This window comes from Bos mutus, chromosome 1, assembly GCF_027580195.1.
Source record: "Bos mutus isolate GX-2022 chromosome 1, NWIPB_WYAK_1.1, whole genome shotgun sequence".
NCBI lineage: Eukaryota > Metazoa > Chordata > Mammalia > Artiodactyla > Bovidae > Bos > Bos mutus.
Window position 1 is genome coordinate 110,671,593 of NC_091617.1, and position 13,022 is coordinate 110,684,614.

At 44.2% G+C, this 13,022-nt stretch overlaps 1 protein-coding gene and 1 pseudogene across 2 annotated transcripts in view; one reads left to right on the forward strand and one right to left on the reverse strand.

The window, feature by feature from the left end:
- GMPS (guanine monophosphate synthase) overlaps positions 1-4,415 on the reverse strand; it is a 77,099-nt gene extending 72,684 nt beyond the window's left edge. Inside the window, exon 1 of one of the 2 annotated variants that reach the window (XM_070374324.1) lies at positions 4,177-4,415. In XM_070374324.1, the coding sequence (XP_070230425.1) occupies positions 4,177-4,203 (27 nt within the window). In that variant the 5' untranslated portion in view covers positions 4,204-4,415. Of the gene's footprint in view, positions 1-506; positions 525-4,176 lie in introns of those variants that run through there. The other variant, XM_070374331.1, reaches the window with a different exon arrangement.
- Positions 4,416-4,610: 195 nt separating this feature from the next.
- LOC102270592 (tubulin-folding cofactor B-like) lies at positions 4,611-12,556 on the forward strand (annotated as a pseudogene).
- The last annotated feature ends 466 nt before the right edge of the window (positions 12,557-13,022 follow it).

Here is a 13,022-nt window from a genome sequence, read left to right on the forward strand (position 1 = left end):
TTCAGCTGTGTCTGACTCTTTACAACCCTATGGACTGCAGCCTGCCAGGCTCCTCTGTCCATGGGGATTCACCAGGCAAGAACACTGGAGTGGATTACCAAGCCCTACTTCCGGGGATCTTCCCCACCCAGGGATAGAACCCTTGTCTCTTAAATCTCCTGCATTGGCAGGTGGGTTCTTTACCACTATCGCCACCTGGGAAGCCCTTAAGTACCCGTAACAAAGGAGAATTTCATCATTTTGGATATCAAATAATTATTCATTCCTTTCTCCAAACAGCACTGATTAATATATAATTCATTAAAGAGACTTAAAAAGTATCAAATACATTAGAATAAGTATAGGACAAATCTGTATTTTAAAAAAATTCTTAAAAGACAATTATTATCTGTAATTGACAAGTTGGCCCATGCTAAATTAAAGACAAAGTCATCTGAATTCCTGGAGGAATTTTAAAACCTTTCAAGTCTAAGAACAGAGAAACAATTAAAAAAAAAACAACCCACCATTCTTTTTGTCTGTAACAGCTTTTCTAGTCTAGGTGAATACCTTAACAGATGAGACGAAATCTGAAAAGGAAAAAAAAAAAAATCCACTTTGACCTTTGAAAAAAATGTACTATAGGGTGGGAAAGATCCCCTGGAGAAGAAATTGCAACTCCAGTATTCTCACCAGGAAAATCCCAAGGACAGAAGAGCCTGGTGGACTACAGTCCATAGGGTCGAAAAGTGTCAGTAGGACACAATTGAATGACTAAGCACAGCACAATAGGGTTACCTTTATAAAGGATAGTTGTTCAATTTTCAAAGTATCCCACATTTGCAAATTTTAAAATGCAAATTTAAATTTTCAACATTAGATATCACTGAAGATCCTATATAACATGCAGTTAACAATATTTATTTTTTTAAAAGCCTTTAATCCAAGTACAATATACCCTAGTCAACATCTCAGTGAAAGTAGTAGGGCAGATCCTACCTCTATTCCAACCAAATGAGTTTAAGGCTTAGGACTTCCCTGGTGGCACAGTGGATTAGAATCTACCTGCCAATGCATGGGTTTGAGCCCTTGTCCCGGAAGATCCCACAGGCAGCGAGCATCTAAGCCCATGCACCACAACTTCTAAGCCCATGTGCCACAACTAGTGAAGCCCAAGCACCTGGAGACTGTGCTTCGCAACAGGAGAAGCCACAATGAGAAGTCCATGCAGTGCAAGTTTGAGTGGCTGGACCCCTCTCACAAGGAGAGAAAGCCAGTACAAAAGCAATGAAGACTCTGAACAGCCAAAATAAAGTGTCTAAGGCTTAGATGGGACCAAAAGTGGAAAATCTGACAAGCAGCTCAAACAGCATTACTCTCACAATCTTGCCTTAATAATAGTGAAAAAAGTCATTAGTATTTGCTATATTCATATTTATCACTGAATGGTTGTAAAAAGTTTTTAAAGAAGAGCTGACTGCCTATGCTCTTGTTCATATAAGATCTTAACTAAATAATATTATGTCAGGTCTTTAAGGAAAAGAATACTCTCTGCCTTGGATGCTTAACCTAACCAGCCCTGAAGAAAAAAGAAAAGCCAGATTCTAATTCCAGCTGTTTTTTCAGCTTAGGAAGCTAGAAAACATGAAGATACTTTCCAGCTCTAAAATGATACTCTGTGGATAAAACTAATGAAAACAGTCCAAATACTTTTACAGAATTTAGGTAGGTCTCTCCCTAATGTCTATCAGGCAGAAATGTTATTTTAGAAAAAACCCTGAAAAACACTGAAATGTACAACAGGAATCAAAATCAGCTCTTTCCCCATTCTCATTTATCAACTAGGACTTACAGCTATCAGAGGCACAACAGATGTACAAAGTAAGCCTGGATCCAGTACTTGTATTTTATGCCAGAAAGCAAGCTGCTTCAGTGGTAAGCTATAGAAAATAGATGCCTACTTAGATTTCTGGGTGGACCATCAGAATATCATATTTAACCCACTTTACTATGCATATTCCCCCATATTTAAACATCTCTTTACCTGACATGTTCCTTATGATCAATGACATATCACTGTTTACAACACCATTTACAGAGATTTTTTCCCCCTCTTTAGGAGCGTATGAAATAATAATAGATTTGATGAAATGTTATTTTCCTGGATTGCTCCTCCTGAAAATGCTTTCAATTCGATTGACATCTAATTGTTAGCAAAGTTAAAAAAAAAAAAAAAAAAAACCATGGTTAGCTTTCATGTGCTTTCAATGCCTGAGGTCCAGGTTGGATCCCTGATCTGGGAACTAACATCCCAGCCACGCAGCATGGCCAAAAAACCGAAAAGACACATGTTTGATTATACTACAAAACAACCTTGAAATAAAGGTAATCAGCGATTCACCGGAGTTTCAAATATATGAAACTGGTAAGATTCCCTGTAAAATTCCAGTTGAACGAAACAAAAACATACCAGCTAGAAAAAATAGTGTATGTTCTTCACACCTGAATCAAGTAATTTGGAAACTGAATCTTTAACTTTCTGCTGTCACTTAATTTTGGAAAATACTGTTTTCAAATCAACACATATTTTTCAAAGTCTGCAAATTAGGTTTGAATCCTAATAGTCATTTCCTTTTCCAGCACAAAGATGACTCTTTTCAACGATTTTACGACTCAAAATTAAAGAGAAGAAAAATGCTTTGTAAGTTAACTTGTGTACACGAAAGAGCTGTACGTTAAGATTTAGAGTAGCTTCTTTTAAAACCTTCAGAAAGAGTTCCAACTAGTCTGAGCATCAGTTTCCCCGGTTTAGAAGTTTATTAGATAGCTTATAATCTTTACTCATTTGTTCAACAAATAACTTTTTTGAATATTTACTAGAGACGAAGCAATTATTCACGGAGAGGGCTCAGATGTGACGAGGCACCATCTTTATAAGAGAATGCTGCCTGAAAAGGCACTATCTGACGTCTAAAATTCCACACACCTTGAATGAAACGTAGCCAGGCCCTAAACAGCGTATATAAGAGGCACACCTGGCTTAAGTCTAAATCCCGATTCAAAACCGCGCAGTTTCCCGCGGACAACATGGGCTGTGCGGGTCTGAAAGAACTCCGGGCCAACGAAAATTTTAACACAGAAGTGAAAGCGAAGGTGCTCAGTTCGGAAGCGAGACAAAAAGAGGGTCTAAAGAAAAAGTGAGTCGGAGGTGACGAGAAACGCAGCGGCGGCCCAAACTGCTCTCTCCACTCCGCACCTCGAGTTAACTTCCCCAGCACCCGGGACTCGGGACTTCCCCGACCCCAGGGCGCGGTGGCGGCGGCCGGCGTACGTGAGGGGGCTCCCAAGGCCCGGCGCCGGTCCCACGGCCAACCAATGTGCAAAATAAGGAGTGGGCGGGGCTGGACACAGGCTCCTTTCCTTGGGGAAGACTTGGGGGGGGGGAGGGGAGGGGACGGCGTGAGCGACCCTCCCGCCACCGGATCCGACAGGGGGGGAGGGGGGCCGCTGACCGGCGAGGTGCGGGGAGGGGGTGGACGGTCACACGGCCTCACCCAGGGCCGGCCTCGCCGCGCCGGACCCCAAGGCCGACGTGGGGGAATTGGACTAGCCTCACCGAAGGCAGGCGGGAAACCGGGTGGCGGGAAGACGGAGGCCGGCCCAGCTCGAACGCCGCACGCGAGGCCCTGACCCTACCCCGCCTTCGGTGGGCCCGGAGAGCTCCACAAAAGGCTCCCCGGCTCCCGAAGGGACGGGGTGAGGGCTGAGGAAGCCCCCCTCACTCACACTCACACACACACACACTCACACACACACACACACACACCCGCTCGCCTCCCTACCCCCACCCTCGGGCCGCCCTCCGCGGGCTCGGCGCCCCACAGCAACGCCGGGGAGGCGGGGGCCAGCGGCTCGGCCGCGGAAAGCTGACGCCCTCCCCGACGCCCGGAGGTCGGCGGGCGCGGGAACCCCGACACGCAGACAAAAATCAACAAAGCACCTGCCGCTCCCGAGGAGAAAACAAGCCACAGGCCCCGACCGCCCGCTCTCCGACACGCCGCTGCCCGGGCCGCAGGGTTGCGCTGGCGGGCTAGGGGGAGGAAGCAAGGAAGGGCCCCACGCGGTGACTCCCCGGCCCCGGAGCCTTGCCTCTGTCCGGAAGCGGTGAGGCAGGGGGCCCCCACGCCAGAGACTGACCTTGGAGTCTCCGTTGCACAGAGCCATCGGGGCTGGGGCCGCGGCGGCGGCGACCAGAGATAAGACGGGGCGGGAAAGGGCCGCGAGGGTCGACGCCACGGACCACGACTAAGAAGAAGGCCTGGTCGAGGAACGGGCGAGCAAGAGGCGCGGAGAGCAGCTAGCTGCCTGCGAAGCGCCGAGTAGAGCAGCAGCCGCGGAGCGCGGGCCCCAGCGCCGCGGGAGAGCAGACCAGCAGCGCGCACGCTGCCCCCGCCTCCTGCTTCCGCCCCGGCCGGCCACTGGGAGGAGCCAGAGCCCGTGTGGCTAGGCTGCCGAGCGGCGGACACCCGCAGCTGCCGCGGCAGCCACCGAATAAGCCCGCCTCTGGAGGAGGGGACTTCGGCGTCCGGCCCCGCCTCCAGATCAGTCCCCACCGCCGAGGCCCGCCTCCAGGAAAAGAAACCCACGATCTCCAGCCTGCCCGCCCAAAGGGAGGCGGGGCCTGCGGCTCATAGCCCCGCCCGCACCCCGCTCTGGCCCGCCCTTGGAAGGAGGAGCCGGCGGCAACTAGCTTAGCTGCCCCTGTCCCGCCTCCGCACCCCGCAGCCGGCTTGGCTTCGAGGGCGTGTGGCGCTTTACCCCACCCCCAGCCGCTAAAGCCGGCCTTGGATGGAAACCCAAGCCGCAGTCCGCTTGCTGTTTGCCTGCCGGCCTGCAGCCTTGGACGGCTGTGAAAAACTTGTGGCCCTGAGAAGGAGGCCTCCAGAGAAGCTGGGTCTCTGGGGAACGCTTACCGGGTGGTGCGGCCTCATCTCAGGTTGCGGCCCATGGAGGAAGCCAAAGCTGCTTTGAAGAGTTTCGTGGTGACAGCCGTGGGCTTAAAAGTGATATTTGATCACTTAGGTCCCTCAGAAGTTCTACATCGGGTGCAGAATTTTCAAAAGGAAGGGGTTTGGGAGCGGCAGTCTGATGGAAAACTGAACCCGAGGACAGGAGCTCTGTTTGCACAGCAGTGTTTTTATTTTTATTTGGATATTTTGTGGGGAAGAGGGAGCAGTCTTTCCAGCTACTCCATGGCATCCATCAATGCAAGGTATTATAGTTCCTTGAATTTGGTCACCTAGGGGTCTAAATCAGGATTGGTGAAGAAATAATAACACTTGCAACAGCTTTAGTTTACAAAGCCCTTTAACAAATATTTAGTCATTTATAATACAGGCAACATTTGCTGAGCTCATGCTATCTGTCAAACTCTAGTCCAGGTATTAAAGGGCTAGAGTAAGACAGCCCAAACTTCCAAAATCTCGTTTTATTCTAACTAATCCCATGGAAGTAGTACAGTAAGATTGATGTTCTTATACACTTTTACTAATAAGGAAATTGAGGCTCATTGAGATTATGTGCTACTCCCTCAAGAGGCTCCTGATCTGGGAAAGAATAGACCAGTTGTTAGTAAAACATTTACATGAACAAAAGGCCCAAGACCTTCCTAGACCTCAGACTCAAAGAAAGTATTTTATTTACCTTTTTTTGAGGAGAAAAATGGATACTTGAACTGTCTAAAGCCATGGAGATTGTGTTCTGTTGATAGGTCTGAGTAAACAAACCAGGGAACAGTGTCATAACCAATAGGAGCAGTGCATCAACATCCACCTGGAGTGGAATGGAATGTGATGTGCTGGCAATAAGGATTGGTTAAACCTCATTGGTACTAGATAATGCCTAGTTTAAATATATTCTAGTGGTCACTTGTGGGTATGGCTAAGAACATCAGCATGTACTAAAATCCTTATAGCTTAAGTCTTCTGCAACTTTTGACTCTGTTCACCCCTTCCTCCTTGAAAATGGATTTCCTTACAAGGCACCACAGAGATGTCTTTTCACCTCCATGATTGTTCTCCATCACCTTTTCTTGTCGCTCTTCCTGTATCTTTCCTACAGAAGGAAACTTAAGTATTGGTTTTCTTCAGTATTTCCATTCCTAGCCCTCTTCTCATCTTACTGCTCACCTGTTTTCCCTAGGGCACTTATTTAAAAACACAGACTTGCTTAAAAACACTTTGATAGACTCTATCATGACAGCTCTCTCTTCTGAGCCCCAGGTCCCTATTATAGTGTATACCCCCAGTTAGATGTTCAATGTCATAGTGGGTCCTAAACTCAAGTCCAAAACACTGCTTTGTTCAAGACTATTCTTGCTAGTTTTCTGTTCATTTGTTCTATCAAGTATTGAAAGAAGGACACTAACATTTCCAAACATAACTGTGATTTTATCAGATTCTTGTAGTTCTATCAGTTTTTGCTTTGTGTACTTTGAAGTTCTGTTTTTAGGGTCATAAATGTTTGCATGCGTGCTAAGTTACTTCAGTCATGTCCGACTCTTTGTGACCCCATGGACTGTAGACCACCAGTCTCTTCTGTCAGTGGGATTTTCCAGGCAAGAATGCTAGAGTGGGTAGCCGTTCCTGTCTCCAGGGGATCTTCCAGATCCAGGGATCGAACCCCAGCCTCCTGCATAGCATGCAGATTTTTAACCATCTGAGCCACGAAAGCCCCATAAATGTTTAGGGTCGTTATTGATCCCTTTATAGTTATAGGATGATATTTTTTAGATCCCTAGTAATATTCTTCATGCTGACATTTACTTTGTCCAGTATTAAAATATTGAACTTTGCTTTCTTGATTGGTTCTTGGCATGATATATTTTTTGCAACTGTTTATACTGTTCATGTCTTTATGCTTAAGAAGTGTTTCTTGTAGACAGCATATAATTGGGTCTTGCTTTAATTCGAGTGTTTGTATCATTTACAGTTAAATGTTTATTGATATGGTTAACTTTATTTCTTTAATCTGGAGATTTTCAAGGCAGTAAGCTGGGGCAGTTAAGGGCTCATCTCTTTTGTGCCCTGTCTCTCAGAGATCACTGTCCTTTGTTGCTCAATACCCAGTATCTTGAAACCATTGTTGCATACATTTTGTTGTTCCCAGAAGGGCACATCCAGTTCCTTACTCCATTTTTGGCCGAAATGAAAGTCTTTTAATGATTAATTGAGGTATCTCAAACCTATAATGTCTTCCTTCTGTTACTGGTCCTATCATACTGTTACGTGATTATTAAGGTTAAGAGTGAAGATTGCCCTGAATTCAGAACAACTTAGGTAACATAGATTAGAGATGCTGATTCTTACAAATGTAATTGTGTTGTTTTTGGGGCCAACACATTTTTTGTATTTGAGTTTTCTTAATTTTATTTTTAATTGGAGGCTAATTGCTTTACAATGCTGTTTGTTTCCTACTATACAAGAACGTGAGTCAGCCATAAGTATACATATATACCCACCCTCCTGAGCCTCCCTCCTGCTGGAACCAACACATTTTAAAAGAAACATTTCAGAAAATCCACAGAGAGAAAATTTATATGACTTTTCAGATCTGGTGAGTATCATAAAATATTTATTTCAGGTATAATCCATGGTCATTTCACTTCATCTTTCAAATATTTAACATTTTTAAACCTATTAATAAAAAAATTAACTCTTAAGTTTATGAAGAATATTAGGTATAAGCTTAAAATGTGGAAGGAAGTACATAGGTTTTCAAAACCCTTTTAGGATGGTTGTTGTTGAGTCACTAAATCACGTCTGACTCTTTGCAACCCCATGAACTATAGCATGGAATTTGATCAAATTTATGTCCATTGAGTTAGTAATACCATCGAAGCATCTCACCCTCTGCACCACCCTACCTTCTCCTTCTGCCTTCAGTCTTTCCCAGCATCAAGGTCTTTTCCAGTGAGTCAGCTCTTCAAATCAGATGGCCAAAGCATTGGAGCTTCAACTTCAGCATCAGTCCGTCCAATGAATATTCAGGGTTGATTTCCTTTAAGATAGACTAGTTTGATCTCCTTGCAGTCCAAGGGACTCTCAAGAGTCGTCTCCATAGTTAGAAAGCACTCAGCCTTCTTTGGCACTCAGCCTTCTTTGTGTCCAGCTCTCACATCCTTATGACTACTGGAAAAACTATAGCTTTGACTAGACGGACCTTTGTCGGCAAAGTCATCTCTGCTTTTTAATACGCAATTCAGGTCTGTCACAGCTTTCCCTCCAAGGAGCAAGCGTCCCTTAATTTCACAGCTGCAGTCACCGTCCACAGCGATTCTGGAGCCCAAGAAAATAAAATCTGTCACTACTTCCACTTTTCCCCCTCTATCTGCTGTGAAGTTATGGGACTGGATGCCATGATCTTATTCTTCCCAATGTTGAGTTTCAAGCCAGCTTCTCCACTCTCCACTTTCACCCTCATCAAGAGGCTTTTTACTTCCTCTTCACTTTCTGCCATTAGAGTGGTATCATATGCATATCTGAGATTGTTGATATTTCTCCCAGCTATCTTGATTGCAGCTTGTGACTCATCCAGCCCAGCATTTCACATGATGTACTTCTCCATATAAGTCAAATAAGCAGGGTGACAGTATACAGCCTCGTGGTAGTCCTTTCCCAATTTGGAACCAGTCAGTTGTTCCATGTCCAGTTCTAACCATTGCTTCTTGACCTGCACACAGGTTTCTCAAGAGGCAGGTAAGGTGGTCTGGTATTCCCATCTCTTTAAGAATTTTCCACAGTTTGTTGTGATTAACACAGTCAAAGGTTTTAGTGTAGTCAGTGAAGCAGTAGTAGATGTTTTTCTGGAATTCCTTTGCTTTCTCTGTAATCCAAATAATGTTGGCAGTTTGTGAGTTTAAAAAAAAAAAATTCTGGAAACAGCTGTTCTAAATCTGGTCATAAATCCTTTGTCCAAAATCTTAATAGCTCCCCATTGCTCTTGGGATAAACTCCAGACTTCTAGCATTTCTTGCTTGGTACTTGGAGACTTGGCCAGTTCCTATTCACTTTATAGCCTGCTCTGATCGCTGCCCCTCTCACTCTACTCTCTAGCCATATTAAACTGCCTTCATTCCTTAAATGTGACACATTCTCTCTTGACTTGGGCCTTTTGCACATAAATATCTCTTGTCTAGAATATTTCTGTCCCCTCCCCACAACTCTGAAGTTTTGAGTTAGATATCTCGTCCTCTGTTTTGCTCCGGTAACCCTTTGTCCTTCATTATTACTCACCACCCTCTACAATGTTTACCATTCACTTGTTTCTGTCCACAGAAAAGCCCTAGAAACGATATCAACCCAGTAGCAACAAGCAAACCTAACACCCAGACTGGTTTCTAAATAGCAGTCTCCAGCAAGAGGAATCAGGACTTCTTGGAGAAATAGCTAATTTCAGGATGGAGGCAGGGATAAAGTGACAAGGAATATCTTTTTGTGCAAGAAAGTTAGGAAGTGCTCAGAGAATGATAGGAACATTTCAGAGGGATACAGGATTCACTTAGAAAGAATTTTACTGGCCAAATCTGGAGCAGTATACTGAAATAGTAATGATAAACAGAGTATATTCTCTGAATAAATTAAGAATCCATCAATCTATAATGATATAGATAAATGAATGAGTAAATGGAAAAAAAATACTTTCTTAAATATAATGTCAACTAGTAAAATTCAAAGGATTGAGTTAGAAAATCATTATTTGTACACTCTACTATATATAAAATAGTCAACATGAACCGACTGTATAGGGAATTCTACACAATATTCTGTAATAACCTATACGGGAAAAGAATCTGAAATATGTGGATATATGTATAACTGAATCACTTTGCTATCCACCTGAAACTAACACAACATTGTAAATCAAGTATCCACCAACGTAAAATAAAAATTAAATTTAGAAAAAATCATCATTTGGCAAACATCATAGAAATAATAGATTCAGACAAGCAACATCACTGGATGGTAAAATTCATGGATGAAAATGCAGGATTAAGAACAGGTTTTATTTACATTGTCTCAATAATTATACAAGGAAAATAGTAACTTTACAGTGGAGAAACTTGAGGAACTTCCTTTCTCAAGTGATAGAAGTTAGCATCAACAGTAGTGGAAAAATCAATGTGCATCATGTGATGGCTGCAGTAAGCCAACCATAGTATTACTTCAGTAGTGTTTGCCTAAAATGTGTTACCTAAGGGTGAGTAAACATCAGGCAAAACCAAATGGAGGCACATTTCAAAAACTAACAGGTCTATCATTGGTCCATTACCTTTGCTTTGCAACAAATACCCTAAAATCTAATGGTTTAAAATAACATTGTCTGGGGGTGGGACCAAGAAAAAATGGAGGGTCTTCCACAACGCAGGAAAGGGGCCAGAAATGAACCCAGGTTGCAGAGTGTAAACTACAGCTTGTTGTGGGCAGCCCTGCTTCTTGCATGGAATTGGAGCTGTATGGACCTGTTCTACTGCCAGTTCTACGACAAGTTCTGCTGCAAGCTGGATCAGGATGATGCATTGCTGGGCTCCTACCCCATAGACGACAGCTGTCGCATCCATGTCATTGACCACAGCGGTGCCTGCCTTGGGGAGTATGAGGACATATCCAAGGTGGAGAAATACGAGATCTCACAAGAAGCCTATGAACAGAGGCAAGACGCAATCCGCTCCTTCCTGAAGCGCAACAAGCTAGGTTGATTCAATGAAGAAGAGCGGGCCCAGCAAGAGGCCGAGAACTCCCAGCACCTTATCGAGGAGGCAGCCCAGGCCAGCACCATCCCTGTGGGCAGCCACTGTGAGGTGCAGACACCTGGGCAGCCCCCTCGCAGGGCCACCGTCATGTATGTAGGACTGACAGATTTCAAACCTGGCTACTGGATTGGTGTCCACTATGATGAACCACTAGGGAAAAACGATGGCAGCGTGAATAGAAAACACTACTTTGAATGCCAGGCCAAGTAGGCGCCTTCGTCAAGCCATCAGTCATGACATTGGGGGACTTCCCTGAAGAGGACTACGGTTTGGATGAGATGTAATGGCCAAGGAAGGGCAGCCCCCTGCTCCAGCTAACTCGCCTACTCATTGCCCTTCCCTGTGTGTGCCCATGGCCCTCTCCCCATGAGCCTGTTTTTATTTTATTGACTACCCTCACCATTGACTTTTGAGACACATGTATTAAATTTGCCGAAAACCTGAAAAAAATAACATTGTCTGTTGCTGTTGTTCAGTCGCTCAGTCCTATCCAACTCTTTGCACCCCCATGGACTGCAGCATGGTTTAAAATAACATTTACTTTATTACGGTTTGGGCAGGGTAAGTGGCTCAAACGGTAAAGAATCTGCCTGCCATGCAGGAGAAATGGGTTAGATCCCTGGGTTGGGAAGGTCCCCTGGAGAAGGGAATGGCAGCCCACTCCAGTGTTCTTGCCTGGAGAATCCCATGGACAGAGGAGCCTGGCGGGCTGCAGTCTTTGGGGTCGAAAAGAATCGGACACGACTGAGGGACTAACACTTTCACTTTTCACATTCAGCAGGAGCAGCTCTTGTCTGCCCTAATATGTCCGCAGCTCCACTGGACCTCAGCTGCTGCTGCTGCTGCTAAGTCACTTCAGTCATGTCCGATGCTGTGCGACCCCATAGACGGCACCCCACCAGGCTCCCCCATCCCTGGGATTCTCCAGGCAAGAAGGTGGTCAAAGGCCGGGAGCTAGAACCATGTGAAGGCTTTCACACATCTCTAACACCTAAACTGAGAGACTCAAATAACTGAGAGCCAGGACAGTTACAGCCCATCTGGCATCTCTCTCTCTCTCTCTGTGATCTCCCCATTACCACAGTTCATGGTACCTGGATTTCCTATGAGTCAGCTCAGGATTTCCAGGGAGTATGAGTGTGTGTGAAAGAGACACACACAGAGACAGAAAGAACTGGTGAGAGCCACGTAGAAACTGTGTGACCTTTTCTGTCTAGCCTTGAAAGTTACAGTTTATTTCTCTGCACTGTATTCATAGAATAAGTCGAAAGGCTCTTCCAGGTTCTGGAAGAACATGAGAACTGCAAATGTGGTACAATGCTTGGAAAATATAATCAGCTAGTGATCTTAGAAAATGAAGGTCAGTCTGAGGAACTGTTCTAGGTTGAAGGAAAATAAAGAGACATGACAGCTGAGTGAAATATACACAGCTAGATCGAAATCTTTTGCTATAGGGTATTACTGGGTCAGTTGGCAAACCTTGAATACTCCAAGTGAATGGTTTACAGGAGCTCTTTGTACTGTTATTGCAACTTTGCTATAAGTTTAAAATAATAAATGAAAAAATAAAATACTCCTTAAAATTTATTGTTTAAAAATCTTACAATTAATCTTTTCATGAAGCAACAGATGACTGTGTAATGAAATAACCACCCACATTTGATACAGGCATATTTTTGAATGTCACGTTTTATTAAAGCAAATCTTTGAATGCTATTATCATAACTATATTTTTATTAATTACCCCTGCCGTGCTCTTTGTCTCAACTATTCTCTCAAATTTTCGTCCCTTTCTCTTAGAGTTGAACTGACAGTCTCCTGGTGAGAATTGATTCCGCCAAATCCTGTCTCTTCTTCATCTCTAGGAAAAGGAGGAATACAACTTTTGCCTTTGAAAAGTTTTTAAAACTGCTAATGAAGAAAACCTGTAACAACAGTAGTATCAACTTAGAAAAAATGCACAACATAAGAGTTGCGAGTTAAGTTTTATTTGAAGCAAAATGAGGACTTTAGCGCCAGAAGACAGCACCTCAGGCAGCTCTAAGAAACTGTCCCAAAGAGACGGGGGGAAGGTCAGTGTATATGTGATTTTGGTGAACAGGGAATACATGTCATCAAGCATATATTTTTTCAGATGGTTTCTGCTAGTGTTGTGAAGCTTTTAGTCATGAGGAAAAGTCATCACCTTGAAGGAGTTAGTGCCTTTGTATATATGAGATGATGAAAGAACTGG